The sequence below is a fragment of the Peromyscus eremicus genome, chromosome 4 (assembly GCF_949786415.1).
Source record: "Peromyscus eremicus chromosome 4, PerEre_H2_v1, whole genome shotgun sequence".
NCBI classification, from domain to species: domain Eukaryota; kingdom Metazoa; phylum Chordata; class Mammalia; order Rodentia; family Cricetidae; genus Peromyscus; species Peromyscus eremicus.
The window spans coordinates 105,960,092-105,974,903 of record NC_081419.1 but is presented as its reverse complement, the minus strand read 5'-3'; the positions used below and the strand labels follow the sequence as shown (position 1 = coordinate 105,974,903).

At 48.9% G+C, this 14,812-nt stretch overlaps 1 protein-coding gene across 1 annotated transcript in view; it reads left to right on the top strand.

The window, feature by feature from the left end:
- The window catches only part of Rassf2 (Ras association domain family member 2), a 37,399-nt gene extending 27,403 nt beyond the window's left edge, over positions 1–9,996 (top strand). The window contains exons 7-11 of the mRNA XM_059261468.1: positions 1,423–1,524; positions 3,291–3,342; positions 3,902–4,023; positions 6,233–6,330; positions 7,545–9,996. Coding sequence (XP_059117451.1) covers positions 1,423–1,524; positions 3,291–3,342; positions 3,902–4,023; positions 6,233–6,330; positions 7,545–7,614 — 444 coding nt within the window. The 3' untranslated portion in view covers positions 7,615–9,996. The remainder of the gene's footprint in view (positions 1–1,422; positions 1,525–3,290; positions 3,343–3,901; positions 4,024–6,232; positions 6,331–7,544) is intronic.
- Positions 9,997–14,812: the final 4,816 nt, after the last annotated feature.

Below are 14,812 nucleotides of genomic sequence, written 5' to 3'. Positions count from 1 at the left end.
TCGGGCGTTGGGGGGGTGGGGTGGGGGAGGGTGACGTGGGCACGGGACCCGGGAAGCCAAGAAGTTTTGGTTCAGTCTAAAGGTTGTGCGTGTGATGGAGGCTTTGCTGGCTTCTTGAGAGATTCAGGACTTCCTGGTGAGGAATAGTCCCCACCAGGTGTGGGAGATCTCAGTAGCCTGTGAAGCAGACTTAGCTTTCAGAGTTCCATGAGCACATCTCATGAACCCTTCCCTTGCCTTGGCAGGTCAATCTGTGTAGTTAATTCCTGCTCCAACCCCTGGCCTCCCCCAGTACCCAGCACCCTGTGCTTTCCTCCTAGTGTGAGAAACAGTGATCTTCACTTCATAATAAGAGTACTAGAGACCCCGTAGTGAAAGTACAAGAGTACAAAAGTACAAAGTACATTTCATGACTTTGCAAAGTCAGCGGCATCCTAGAGAAAAGGTAGGCAGGCTGGAGGGCCATTTGGTACAAAACAAGGGTTTTTATATTCCTGATCACATTTAACGAATCCTTAAGTTCCCAGTCGGCTGAGTTCTTTAGAGAGGTACAATTCCCCATCCTATTGGCTCAGGATGCAAACCTTTCTAATTTCTAGCCTGGGACTTGAGTTTCCCTCCTTTTCTGACCCATGGGCTCAGTTGGGTAGCAGACTGCCTGTGGCTTTTCAACCGCTAGGATGGACCGAGAGTGTTCAACCAAGTAAGCACCGGTACCAGCAGGAGAAGACAAGGGCTGGGTGCTGGTACCGCCTGCCTCTCTGTGATTCTCCGACAAGCTGTGCATGTACCCCCTGAAAATGAACCGTAATGATTTACTCTTCTCTGCTGCCATCTGACCCCCTGAGCTGATGACTGTTTTTGAGCAAGGCTACAGGTCCCAGTTCAGCCCAGCATACTGCCACCTCGGGGACCCCAAGCCAGCTAACCTTCCCTTTCTTTCCGCTGCTTAAATCCCACTAGAATCCTGCAAGTGCGTGATGGGAGGCTGGCCGGTAGACCACCTCATGCCCAAGTGCATGGTGGGAGGCTGGCCGGAGACCACCTCATGCCCAAGTGCATGGTGGGAAGGTGGCCAGAGACCACCTCATGCCCGAGTGCATGGTGGGAGGCTGGCCGGAGACCACCTCATGCCCGAGTGCATGGTGGGAGGCTGGCCTCTCAAAGGAAGGGTCTCTGTGAATATTTTGCTTACCTGGTCTCACCTCTAACCCTGCTCTTTGGAGCTCAGTTTCCCAGGGGAGCATAGTCTGAGCTGGGGGAACTCTAAGGGCCGCTTTGTCCACATCCATGCCTGATGCTGGCCAGAGTGTCTGGGGCTCTCCTCAAGTACATTTCCAGTCCTGTCGCTGGGCCCCTTACTGGTTTGATACTCAGGCCTTGTCCCCACTCCTCCCCTAAGCCAGACCCCTCTGTTGACAGACATCAGTTTTCACACCAGCCTATGGCTCTGTCACCAACGTCCGCATCAACAGTACCATGACTACCCCCCAGGTCCTGAAGCTGCTGCTCAACAAGTTTAAGGCAAGTTCTCTGCGTGGGCTGTGGGCCTCAGGGCTGGCAGGGTGGGGGCGGGGCGGGGGCAGGAGCTTGCCGAGTTCTCCCACGATTCTGCAACCCCAGATCCATTGCCTAGGGAATGGTGCCACCCACAGTGAGCAGATCCCCCGCCTCGATTAACATCAGGATAGCTCGCACAGACCTACAGACTCTAGACATCCCTCTTTGAGGCTCATTTTCCAGTGATTCTAGATTATGTCAAGATGACAATTAAAACACCAAGTATTTACTTGTAGCGCAAATCCTAATTGCTCGTAAAAATAAAAACTCGGAGCCAGATGTCGGGGTAAATGCTGAAAGATCAGAGAGACAAAGGAGCAAACCATAGCCACCTCTTACCTCGCCAACTCCTTGGCTTGAAAAAGGGGCTGAGCTGGGAGGGGTAGTGGGGTGGTGGCGCACACCTTTAATCCCAGCACTCGGGAGGCAGAGGCAGGCGGATCTCTGTGAGTTCGAGGCCAGCCTGGGCTACAGAGCGAGATCCAGGACAGGCACCAAAGCTACACAGAGAAACCCTGTCTAGAAAAAAACATAAAACAAAAGAAAAAGGGACTGAGCTCCTGTCTCCTCCCGCCTTATATTCTTCCTCTCTCCATCCAGCTATATCACTTCCTGTCTCCACTTCCCTAGTGCTGGGATTAAAGGTGTGTGCCACCACTGCCTGGCCTCTATGGTTAACTAGTGGCTAGCTCCACACTCTGATCTCCAGGCAAGCTTTCTTTGTTAGAGCACAAATAAAATATCACACATTTACTTTTTTTTTTTTTTGAGAAGAGACCTCACTATATTGCCCAGATTGGCCTCAAGAGAGCCTATGGCTTTAGCCTCCTGACTGGCTGGGACTATATGTATGAGCCTAGCTAGTATTCTTTTTCTTTTTTTTCTCTATGTTCAGGTTTTTTTGTGTTGCTAGGACCCAAATCCAAGTCCTCACACTGAGCAACAAACACCATCAGCCCTTGTATTCCTGTGTTCTTAATTTTTTATTTATTATCTGTGTATGCTTGTGCCGTGGTGTGTGTGTGTGTGTGTTTGGGGGCGTGTGCCACAATGCATCTGCAGAAGTCAGGCGACAACTCTGTGGAGTCCATTCCCCCACCCCTCCACTTTTTATAGACTCTAGGCATCAAGCTCAGGTCGTCAGGCTTACGTGGCGAGCATCCTTGCCCATTAGCTGTCTTACTGGCTAGAGTTTTTTTTTTCATGGAACCAGTGCAACCTAGGACACAAGGCTCTGAGTTTGGGTCCCCTGGCACCTGCCAGGTGGCTGAGTAGGGCAAGTTGCCTTAACCTTTCTGTGCCCCAGCTTTCTTATTTGTAGGAGGGTGGTGCCCACGTGTTATGGGATGCCATGGTATGAGATGAGCGGAACACACGTTAAGTGTGTTAACTAAACCAAAAATGCACCAACCTCAGAAACTTTGTGAGCAATGACGTGACTCAGTCATCATCTCGGGTCTCAGGTTTTTGTAGAAGGAAGCTAAACTGGTAAAACTTCTGTCCAAATCCCAAACCTGAAACATGTCTTCTCCCAAACATTGCGGGTGAAGGATGCTCCGATGCTATTATCTGGTGTGACTGACAGTTCCCTGCCTGTTGCGTGTCCTCCAGGGTTGTAAATAAAAGGCCCTGACTTTGCAGAAGCCTAGAGTCTGGTTTGGAGAGTGGAGGCAGAGGGAATAGCTCAAGGCTGGGATGTTTCACCGAATTGTTTTTTGTTCTCGATTCAGATTGAGAATTCAGCAGAGGAGTTTGCTCTGTACGTGGTCCATACTAGCGGTGGTGAGTCTGAAGAGCACAGTCCACTTCAAATCCTTCAATTAACTCCAAATAGCAAGCTCAAAACAAAACCCTCTATTCCATGGTTGATGTTTCCTAAAATTCTAAATGCTGTTTGTCCCCAAGCCTGGTGGGCTTGAGGGACAAGAGCCCCGGGGAATGCCATGTGGGCAGTAAAATACTGAATCCCCAAACTTAACTGCTTATTAGGAAATGAACTGGAGTGGAATCTTCCAGAGGGTCTGAGGCATGGTAGTGTATGTGGGGGGGGAGTGGGGGACTAGTATGTATTATATGGGGGGGTTAGTGTGTGTGTGTGAGCTAGTGTGTATGTGTATGGGGGGCTGGTGTGGGGGGAGCTAGTGCGTGTGTGTGGGGGGTAGTATGTGTATGGAGAAGGCTAATTTTAACAACAGATGGTGAGTAGTTCATCCCAACAGTGTGACTTGTGTGGCCACATCTCCTAAGTTGCCTGTCCCCTTTGGAGCCCTGAACTGGCCACCATTCCTGGTGAGAAAGGTCTTGGGCTGAGCTCAATCAACCTTGATGGTGTTGCTTTCAGAGAAGCAGAAGCTGAAGAACTCCGACTACCCCCTGATCGCCCGCATCCTCCAGGGTCCGTGTGAACAGGTCTCCAAAGTCTTCCTGATGGAGAAGGACCAGGTGGAGGAGGTCACCTATGATGTGAGTCCCTTGTGGTTGGTGGTCTGCCCTCAACAGCAGGGGGTGGGGGTGGGGCGAGGAGACTTATTGGTTACAGCATGATCTTTTTTTATTTTACATTTACATTTTTTATTTTATTTTCCAACCACAGATTCCCCCTCTCATCCCTCTTCCCGCTCCCCACAGAACCCCCCCAAACCTGCCCTATTCCCTCCTCCAAAAGGGTAAGGCCTCCCATGGGGAGTCAGCAAAGCTTGGTACATTCAGTTGAGGCAGGACCAAGCCCCTCCCGACTGCATCAAGGGTGAGCAAGGCGTCCCACCATAGGTAATGGGCTCCAGAAAGCCAGCTCAGCAGCATGACCTTTTAACCAGAGCTCTGTCCCCTGTGGCTGCCCTGCTTTAATAGCAGGTTCTTTTGATAGCAGTGGAGGGTGGGCCCTGTGGGGATTGTTAGAGGATTGCATTTCTTGAGCCTCCCGAGGGTGCTGGGGTTCTGAGAGCTTGGGAAGCATGCTCCCGACACCAAGGACTCGGCAGAGAATTTCTTTTTTTCAGGTGTTAGTTGATACCGTAACAAGCACCCCCAAATCCAAGTACCTTATAACCCTCACCGTTTTCCTCATGATTCTGCACCCCCGTGCTAGGCTCTGGGGTGAGTTTGTATCTTATTCAGACCCCGCTGAAGGGCAGCGGCTCCCTGGGCTCTCCTCCCCATGGTAGGTGGTTAGGAGCATAAGAAACTAGTACAGGGGCTGGGGAGATGGCTCCGTGGGTAAAGAGCTGCGCATGTGTGAGGAGCTGAGTTCGAATCCCCAGGCCCCACAGGTACCTAGGTGTGGCAGCAGGTGTCTGTAATTTTAGTGCCCTACAGTGAGATGGGAGGGGAGGCAGGGGACTCCCCAGGGGTCTCCTCACCTCTTGGGCCTCCTAGCTTGTCACATACAGTGGCACACAACAAAGAGACTGTCTCAGACAAGGTGAAAGATGAGGTTTTCCTCTGACCTGCACACCGTGGTGCACGCCGGCCCTTTACTTGAGCTCCTGTGCTCACACACGTGCACCTGTGTGCATGTCACACACACATTTTTGAAATTTTCGAAAGAACAAACTGGTCCAAACCGTGGAAGCTCATTTGAAGCCTCCGCTGAGATGGAGAGTGCCAAGTCTACAAGAATTCCAGTGCCCCCCCCCAGCCTCCCCCCCCAACCCTCCCCCGAAAGCGACCCCGGCAAGCTCAGCACTTGTAGGGTGGAGGGATACCTGGAGGAAAGTTGGGAGAGCAGGGCAGGGTTGGTTTTGTTTGGTTGGTTGGGTTTGGTTGTTGCTTTTTGGGTTTTGTTTGGTTGGTTGGTTTTGGTTTTTTCAAGACAGGGTTTCTCTGTGTAGCCCTGGCTGTCCTGGATCTCGCTCTGTAGACCAGGCTGGCCTCGAACTCAGAGATCTGCCTGCTTCTGCCTCCCCAGTGCTGGGATTAAAGGCGTGCACCACCACCACTCAGCTGTTTTGTTGTTGTTGTTGTTGTTTGTTTGTTTGGCTGGGGAGGGAAAGCTGTTTCTTTAACTCTCTGGAGCCAGTCACTTCCCTGAAGCAAGTGCCTATTTGGATACCCAGAGACTGGAGACTGAATCTGGGCTGTGATGACTCCTCATTCCCTCTGGGGAGAACAAAGCAGTTTACTAAGGTCTTCTTTGGGCTTTGATTTGTTGCTCTGGGGATGAAATTTAGAGCCTACCTCCACCCTGCCAGCCCTAGGAGGGAATAGAGCCCATCCCCACCCCCACCCCCACCTCCACCCTCACCTCCACCCCCACCCCCAGCCACACTCCCAGCCCCAGGAGGGAATAGAGCCCATCCCCACCCCCACCCCCACCCCCAACCCCAGCCACACTCCCAGCCCTAGGAGGGAATAGAGCCCATCCCCACCCCACCCCCAACCCCAACCCCAGCCACACTCCCAGCCCCAGGAGCTTTCTCTGAGTCAGTATATGAAAGGAATGTACTTTTCTGTTTGAAGTCACCAGAGTTGTGGCTCACAATAATGAAATGAAAACTGAGAAGTGCCAAGATAGAATCATGTAAATGCAGGCTTCTTCGTGCAGACTTGACCAGCCTGGGGTAGGAGGAGGAAATCCTGGCTTAGTGGGGAAATAGATTTCTGAAGACTTTGTGCCTTGAGGAAAGTGATAACAAAACTTTTCATAACAACAGGATTTGATCCCCCTCCCCAGGTGGCCCAGTACATAAAGTTTGAAATGCCGGTCCTTAAAAGCTTCATTCAGAAACTCCAGGAGGAGGAGGACCGGGAGGTGGAGAAGCTGATGCGCAGGTGAGCACAGCATCTGAGTGAGACTGGGCTTCAGGGGCGCGCTGTTAGCTGCCTTGTGGGGACTGGTACCCGCGGGCTGCCCACTGACAGACCGGATCTCAGACAGGGACACGAGCACCGGGTTTCTGTTTCCCACTTCTGTGTCAGCTGCTTATTGAGTATGAGATCCCTACTATCCTTTCCTTTCCTTTTATGAAAGAACTCTGGGAAAGAATGTGTTGGCTTCGAGTCTATTCGGAATCTGGATTTAGAAATAGGGAGGTCCCTTTCTCTTGGGTCTTAACTCTATTGTCTGTTTCTGTAACCAAACACTCGGGGCTGGGTAATTTAAAAAGAAAAGAGATGCATTTAGCTCACAGTTCTGGTGTGAGGTTTAAGGGCACACACGGCCCACATCTGCTTGGCTTTGGTGAGGGCCTTATGGCAGATGGTGTGGCAATGATAACCACACACGAGACAGGAAGCTAGAGAGCGACTTGGGGTGAGTTTTTTTTTTATAAGAACTTGTTATTTGAAGAACTAACTGGAGTCTTGTGAGACTATATTAATTCGACTATGACCCAACATCACCATGTGGAGACCAGGCTCCACACACACGAGCCTTCGGGACAATGGCTTGGTGCTGTCACAGCAGGGGGACGAGGCTCCCAGAAGCAAGCTGGCATTCCCTCAGATGAGGCTCAGAGTCTGAGGTTATTTGAGGACAAAGTCTGGAGGTCATGGGAGGGTCCACACAGGTTCTGGGGCATGTCCCAAAGGGGTGCAGGCAAAGAATGCTAAGACACAGATACTCTGGGAACCTTAGGAAGGTTGGTCTGCAGAGCAGAGATGGCCTGAGGCGCCCACTCTAAAGTCTTTCCCGTCCTTCCTCCCTTTAGATGTGTTCTTCTGGAAATTTCGTTTGGGTTGAAGAGTTCAGCAAAATTCTTTCTGGGAGGAATCGATGATTTCGTTTTAGTCACAGAGTAGACTGCCTTTTGTGGATATAATAGAAGGTCGTTAATCTGGTGTTGGAGGATAAAGCCAAATATTTATTTCCTGTTTTCACTGACAATTTATTGAACACTTACTATGTCCAGTGATGAGAGCTCAGATGCAGGATGGTTGGGCTCTGGTGTTGCTTGGGTGGCGGGGGGGAGCGAGGGGGTGGGGTAGGGGGGGCACAAGAGGTGTATTGTAGACTGCTGTCTACTTCAGGCTGCTTTTGTTCCCAGGTACACTGTGCTCCGGCTAATGATTCGGCAAAGGCTGGAGGAGATAGCAGAGACGCCCGAGACTATCTGAGCCACAGGAACAAGGGAAATCCAGACACTCCAGGGGCCCCTGCTGACCTGAAAAGACCCATGGGAAGCTAGGCACTGTCCTTCCACAGAAATGTTTCCACCCGAACCTCTGCAGCGCCCCCCAAAGCCAGCACGGAGCCCTGGAGTAGGACGCAGAAGCTGCAGAAGCTCCCCATCTCTGGATCTCTGCTCTCCTTTGTTCCATTCTCAAGAGCTTTTATTTCTAGGAGGACCCGCAGTGTGTGTTCACATACCCGAGTGTGTGTGTGTGCGTGTGCTCACATACCTGAGTGTGTGTTTGTACACACACGTGTATGCGTATGTGTACTTATTATGTCCATATGCCTCTCTGATGTTTTCACATGCAATTAAATTCCAAGCAGCCAGCACAAGTGCCATGAGGCTGGCAGACATACCGCTCCTGGGCAGGAAGAGTAGAGGAATAGCTAAGGCTTTTGTTTTTGCTTCTTCGAGTGCCAACGGCAGTCACACGTATCTGCCGTGTTTGAAAGGGAAGAGGATTCTGCAGGCTCACCATTTGGAATGTCTGAAGGTTTGTAGCAGAGATTCTCCCCATTTGCCAAGGAGGATGGGTGACGGTGAGACCCTTGGGAATTGGTGAAGTGACAGTGCCATGCCCTTGGGGCAAGTCCAGGGAAACGGAAACGTGAGACCGCCGCGGGGCAGATGCAGTGAGTCCGTGAGTTTTTGCACTGGAAAGGTTGTCATTGGAGATAGCACAATGAATGTCCTCTGCTAGGTGGACACCTGGGAGAAATGGCTTCTGCCTCTGTTCTTGACGTTTGGGCACTTTCTGGGTGTTTCTGCTCTCTCAGTTGCCACTCCAATTCTTGGGGTCCTCCTTGGCTTGAAGAAACATCTTCTGAAACAAAAGTGTCTGGAATGCATGCAACTCTGACCTGCTCGTGTGTCGGGGCTGGGTGTGTACTGAGATAAATGGCACCCAGAAGTGTCTAAGCACCAGTGGGGCTGAAGGGAAGGATAGAGGCCACCTGCTGAAATGAGGTCTCAAGCCCTTGCACACCATCGCATCAGTAAGAGTTGTACCCGCATGGAGTTGGGGTTTTGCATTTGAAGCTAACACGTTATTCCTTTTGGCCTCTGCACACTTGCAAGCTCCTTCACCTTATACATGGAGATTGAGAATGAAGACGCGTCCTGTTGTTGAGTCAACATAGGGATCAAGGATTTCTTTGGCGAATCCCATGAAGTGTGGACAGAGAGGACAGTGCTCACTTAGCCTCTGAGCAGCCATGCTGCTGATTTTTCAAATCAGCCTCATTGGCAGAATGGGCAGGGATGGCCCTGTACACCCTCCGTTAGGGACACTGTCAGGTAGCTGGCCGCTTGTGTGGCTTGTGCCATTTGAGGTGGGACAGACAGATGCTAGGAGTTTGGTGCTGGTCTATGAAATGCAACTAAGCAAGATGAGCAGCCTGTAACTCAGGCATCTCTGAGCCTCACTGCCACAAAGTGCCCTTCCCTATCTGCTCTCAAGAAAGCTCTAGAAGCGGAGCAGTTGAGGGACCGAGGGCCCCTGACCAGAGTGCCTTTTAAGGAAGGTGGACCTCTGTAACAGACCCATTCCTGTGTAAGTGTGTTGCTGTTCTCCACCCTCCTTAGAAGGTCTCATTGTGGGCTTTCAAATGATGGCTTGTGGCCGGCCATTTTGCTGGATGTCGCTTAGCAACCTAGCTCCTCTGCCGGGGTACCACCGTCCATGCTATGGGCAGTGTGATGGGAACCCAGAGCGCCTTGGTCTCAGTTGTACACTCCAGTGGACATGAGCAAAGCACAAAATTAGGGCCAGGGGAGGCAGCTTCTCTGATAATCAGAAGCTTCGGTGGACTTCAGTAAAACACAGAACTCCGCAGGGAGCTGGGGGTCCTTTATTACAGATGAAGAGCAGCTTTGCAGACGCAATATTTGAGAAAATGATTTGGATAATTTCCCTTCCAGTTATTTTTATCTTGACTCTTCAGAGCCTATACTGCCCCATACTTCTTCTTTGGGAGCTAGGGGGCTTTCCACAGAGCACTGTCTCTTACTGGGAAAGGATTTCTGGTTTATAAAGATTCTTTGTGACCCTGTTAATCTGTGACTGTTGGAGAGTGTCGGGTTGCCAGGCTCTCTAAGAAGGTGTTGCCAAGGTGATGACTTTTAAAGTGTGGGGTTCAGAAAGAGAGTTGGGGTACATATCCACTAATCCATCCTGGCCCATCCCCTAGAATCATTTCTCACATCCATATAACTGATCAAGAATTTTAGGAACTTGGCTGGGCATGTGACTGGGTGGTAGAGCACTTACTTAGCATGTAAGAAGCCAACTTCCATCTCTAGTACCACAAGAAAAAAGCAGCTGGGTGTGGGTAGAGGGATTACTTAGTATGTTAGGACCTGGTTTCTGACTCCAGCACCAAGCGCCACTCCACCCCATGAACTTTGGAAACCTTTAAAATAGCCGCAGCTAAACAGACCTTTATGGTGGCAACTGGATTTTCTCACTGGTGCCACTTGGCTTCGAAGCCTTGAACCTCAAGATTGATTCGTGTAGGTTTATGTAATTGTGTGCAATGAACCTGAAATCCTGTGGAATAAAAGACCAATGCATGGGGGTGGGGGGAGTTAATCCAACTTGTGAAAAGTGATTTGGCCTCATCTGAACTCCTTTTTCCCCTGAAAAGGCTTATGTGACAAGGTGGTCACGTGAAGAGGACACCCGACTCCATCTGAGTGGGGTGGGGAAGTCAAGCACAGGCTCACGTTCTCGGCGACCACACTGGTGGGAAGGTGACGGCTCAAAGCAGGTGTGGGCGTTAGTTGGAAAGGGGCCCAAAGCACAAACACCAGCCTGCCTGGGTTACTGGTGAAGGGCACACTGCTAACCCTGGACAGACAGCAGCCGAGGCTGGGAAGAGAGCCTCAAGAGGACAGAGAGCCCAAGGCCAAGATGTTGGTCTGAGTCACGATGTTCTGAGAAGAAATATTTGCACCCTTCTCCTTTCCTAACTATTTCTAGAAACTTCCAGATAAAGACATTTTATCGTTTTATCTGTGGCATATGATCATCTTCCAAAATCTGTTGTCCATGCAAAAACAGCTTGGCAGGGATTGTGTTTTGTGGGTTTATTTGGTGTCAGGAGGGTAGACGAGGAATCTGGCCGAATGGCAAGCACACTCAAGAAATACCAGCTCTTAGAAAATGACAAGAACAGTAAAACCTCAAAACAAAACCCATAGTTTATTTGAAGCTTTGTAACATGGAGAACTTGGGGATCAGGGATACATTTCCAAGCAAGAAATATGGCCAGTGACCAGAGGAGTCTTAGTGTCCCACAGCAGAAGGCCGCCCTGAGCTCACTCCCACAGCCTGCCTGCTTTGAAGTTTTTACTTGGGTTGTTTTCTGTCAAGTCAGGCTTCTGACAGATGGGAGAGCATCAGAGAGAATAAACTCCATGTGACATCCCTTCCTTCAGACATAATTGAAAGTGTTCACCAAGTCTTGGGATACACCTCCCTCCCTTCCTCATGCTCCTATTAAACTGAGCACTGAGGTGCTTAACTGTGAACTTTTGGAAAGGCCTCAATCTCCAGGCTGCTGGCTTCTGGGGTTCCTACTAGTATTCCTTCAGGTTTCCTCTTAGTTGTGTGGAGTCTTTTTTTCTTTGTCATAACTCACCTATTAGGAATGGTACACGACTTGGTTCAACCATGGGTTCTGAGCTAATAAACAGATGTTCATAGGCCTCAGTGGTTTTGTAACCTTTTATTGAAAAAAAAAATTTTTTAATGCACCTGACTTAGACCTTATTTAAATAAAGCCGTTTTAGAAGAAAGTCCCTGTGGATTCGGTCTGTAGGTCTTGGGAGGGGAACTCTGCTTCTAGAGGTCAGTTGTAAGGTGGAGGGTGGGTCTTGGGAGGGGAACTCTGCATCTAGAGGTCCAGTTGTAAGGTGGAGGGTGGGTCTTGGGAGGGGAACTCTGCATCTGGAGGTTGGTTATAAAGTGAAGGCACAGTTCAGCTCCTAAGCCAAGTTCCTTCCCCTGGGGTTTATGGTTTGAATGTGCCCAGACTTAGCTGTAATGTTTTTTAGTCCATTTGGGGTTGCTATAACGAAATAGCAGAGAGCTAGAAACTTATGAAAACTTACAACTCATATTCTGGAGCCTGTAAGGTCTACAAGCATGGAGTCAGCGCCTTTGTGATGTATGGTGGGATCAGATAGCAAGACTGAGAAGACATGATAGAGAGAGCTCCGTTTTACAGATTTGTTCTATTTTGTCGGTGTTGGGAGTTGAACTCAGCCTTGTGTAGGCTAAGTACAAAACCTCTCCTACAATAGCCCACGATCCTACACACCATGAGCAGATTATTCTGTTCGCCAGGGCAGAGTTCTAATGACCCATCACCTCACAGCAGTTCTGCCACTGGGGACAAAGTGAATTTGGGGAACACATTCAAACCACTGACTGTTTTGGATCAGAAGAAAAACATGTGTATTCTTCTGTGAGTCTAGTTGAGGTCACTGGTACACCGAGTGTGGTCCAAGAGCTGGGACCTGGCGCAGAGTGGGGCTGGATTCCACCCTGAGGGCATCCTGGCTCGTTAGGATCCTGAATGAATCTGTTCTGCAAACCATGCTCGGGACCCGACCCTGCTTCACTGGAAGCACCCACTGAGTGGTCTCCATGAGCATGGCTTTCAGACTGCTACCTAAGCTCCACTCTGGTGAAGCCCTGAGTGCCACGGTGGCTGGTGGCAGTTGTCCACTTGGTTAGGCCATAGTCCAAGATGTTTGATCAAATGCTAGATGTTGTTGTGAGTTTTTTCTTTGGTTGGTTGGTTTTTGTTTTTTAGGTGAATTTAACATTTAAATCAGTAGACTTGGAGTAGATTACCCTCCACAATGAGGATGGGCCTCATCAAAGCAACTGGAGTCCTTAAAAAAAAAAAAAAAAAAAAGATTGAGTCTCCAAGGAGGGAGTAGTTCTGCTTCCAACCTGTCCTGTACTTCCAACTTGAACTATAACTTCAGTTGCATAAGCAAGTGCCTTAGCACATCTCTTCTCCATGTGTGTGTGTGTGTGTGTGTGTGTGTGTGTGTGTGTGTGTGTGTGTAATACAGTCAGATCTCTCTATCTGCAGATTCCATGTCATTGGATTCAACCAGCTGTGGGTTGAAAGTAGGCGTTTATTTATTTATTTTTAATTCCACAACGTTCCCAAAGGCAAACTTGAGTTTGTCATGTGCTCTACAGAGTCTGAGTGAATGCAGCGATTATAGGCATGGCCGGCCACAGCTCCTGTGTTTCTTAGTTCCTCTATCCTGCTCCAGCCAGCACTCATTTCAACATTGGTTGGCTTGTGTCTTATTCCACTAATTCCTTGTGAGTTCTACACACACACACACACACACACACACACACACACACACACACACACTTTGTTCTGTCTCTCTAGAGACTCCTGACTAATGCAGAGGGGAAGGATGGTGCTTGGTTTATAAAACTTGAACATGTGATCCACAGTTGTCTTCCTGGGGAAACCTGGTCAGGAAGGATAAAAATTACCATAATTTGTTCTCCAGAACAAGAAAACAACCAAGAAAGGATTTTAATGATGTTTCCTCAAAATGCAGCAGATTTGCATGCTGCATGTCACAGGGGTGTTGGGGACATAGACAAGAGACAAATGGTTGGTTTGGGGTCTCACAAAGGTCCAGGCACACAGTAGGTCTCATAAAAGTCAGTGTCTAGATTATCCAACAAATATCAGCAACCTGCAAGGGAACTGGCGGCTGTTGCTGTGCTTTGTGGAAATGGGTTTGATTTGGTGTCGTGCTGTCTGTCCCACATGCTGTAGTTCCTACCCAGTGGGGTTCTGAGTTCAAGACTCTACTGGTAGATCTGAGGTGCACCTCTGTAAGTTACTGGGATGCTTAAGGGTAAGCAAACGCTACTCAAAACTGACCTTGGGGAGCTGGAGAGATGGCTCAGAGTTTAAGAGCAGGGGCTGTTCTTCCAGAGGTCCTGAGTTCAATTCCCAGCAACCACATAGTGGCTCACAACCATCTATAATGAGATCTGGTGCCCTCTTCTGGCCTGCAGGCTGAACACTGTATACATAATAAATAAATAAATCTTTAAAAAAAAAAAAGAAAAAAACTGAACTTGGGTGAAATCGCCATTGCTACTTGCCCTTTAAAGTGACCCAAAACCAAAACGATCCCCCTCCAAAACCATCAGCACTGATGATTCAAAAACACATGTGATTTACATGTACACTCACTCTATATAAGTGACACATTACTAATACATAGTTATAAATTATGTTATATTTACAAGTTTTAAAACTGTAGGCACATTGGTAGGAGCCACATGGGAAATTATCATCCTAGTCATCATTGAATGGACACAACTTTTATCAATTATACCTCAATAAAATTGATTTGCTATACAGTATGAAATGGTTGCTACAATAGCATTAATTAACACATCCATCATCATGCAGTTACCACATTGAATGTTTTGGGGGCGGGGTTGTAATGTAATGACACTTTGGTTCTACTTTCCCAGCAAATTTCAAGTAAACAATATAGTATTAACAACCACACTCCACAGTTAACAACCACAGTTAACACCATGTTGAGTTCTAGAATTGATGAATCTTTTTTAATATATCAATTAATTTTATGTGTATGGGCATTTTATCTGCATCTCTATATGTGCACCCTGTGCATGCCTGGTGCCTTCAGAGGCCAGTAAAGAGTGTTGGGTCCCCTGGACGTGGAGTTACAGATGGTTGTGAGCTGCCATGTGTGTCCTGGGAATCTAACCCACATCCTCTGGAAGAGCAGCCAGTGCTCTTAGCCACTGAGTTGATCTTCTAAATGATAGCTTCTATCCTGACCTTTTGGATGTCACATGCAACAAAAGCAAACACCTGGAACTCTGTGTAACTACATGGAGCTGAAAAGCTTCCCCACATGGCAAGCACAAGGCCCTGGGTTCGGTCCTCAGCTCCAAAGGAAAAAAAAAAAAAAAAAAGCTTCCCCATGGGACGCGAGCAGAGACTTTTGTAAAACACATATCTGACAAGAGGTTAGTGTCCCGAGTGTCACTCCACAACTCTTGACCCTGACTGTCCCCTGCTAGTCACCAAGCCCCTCTGAGTTGC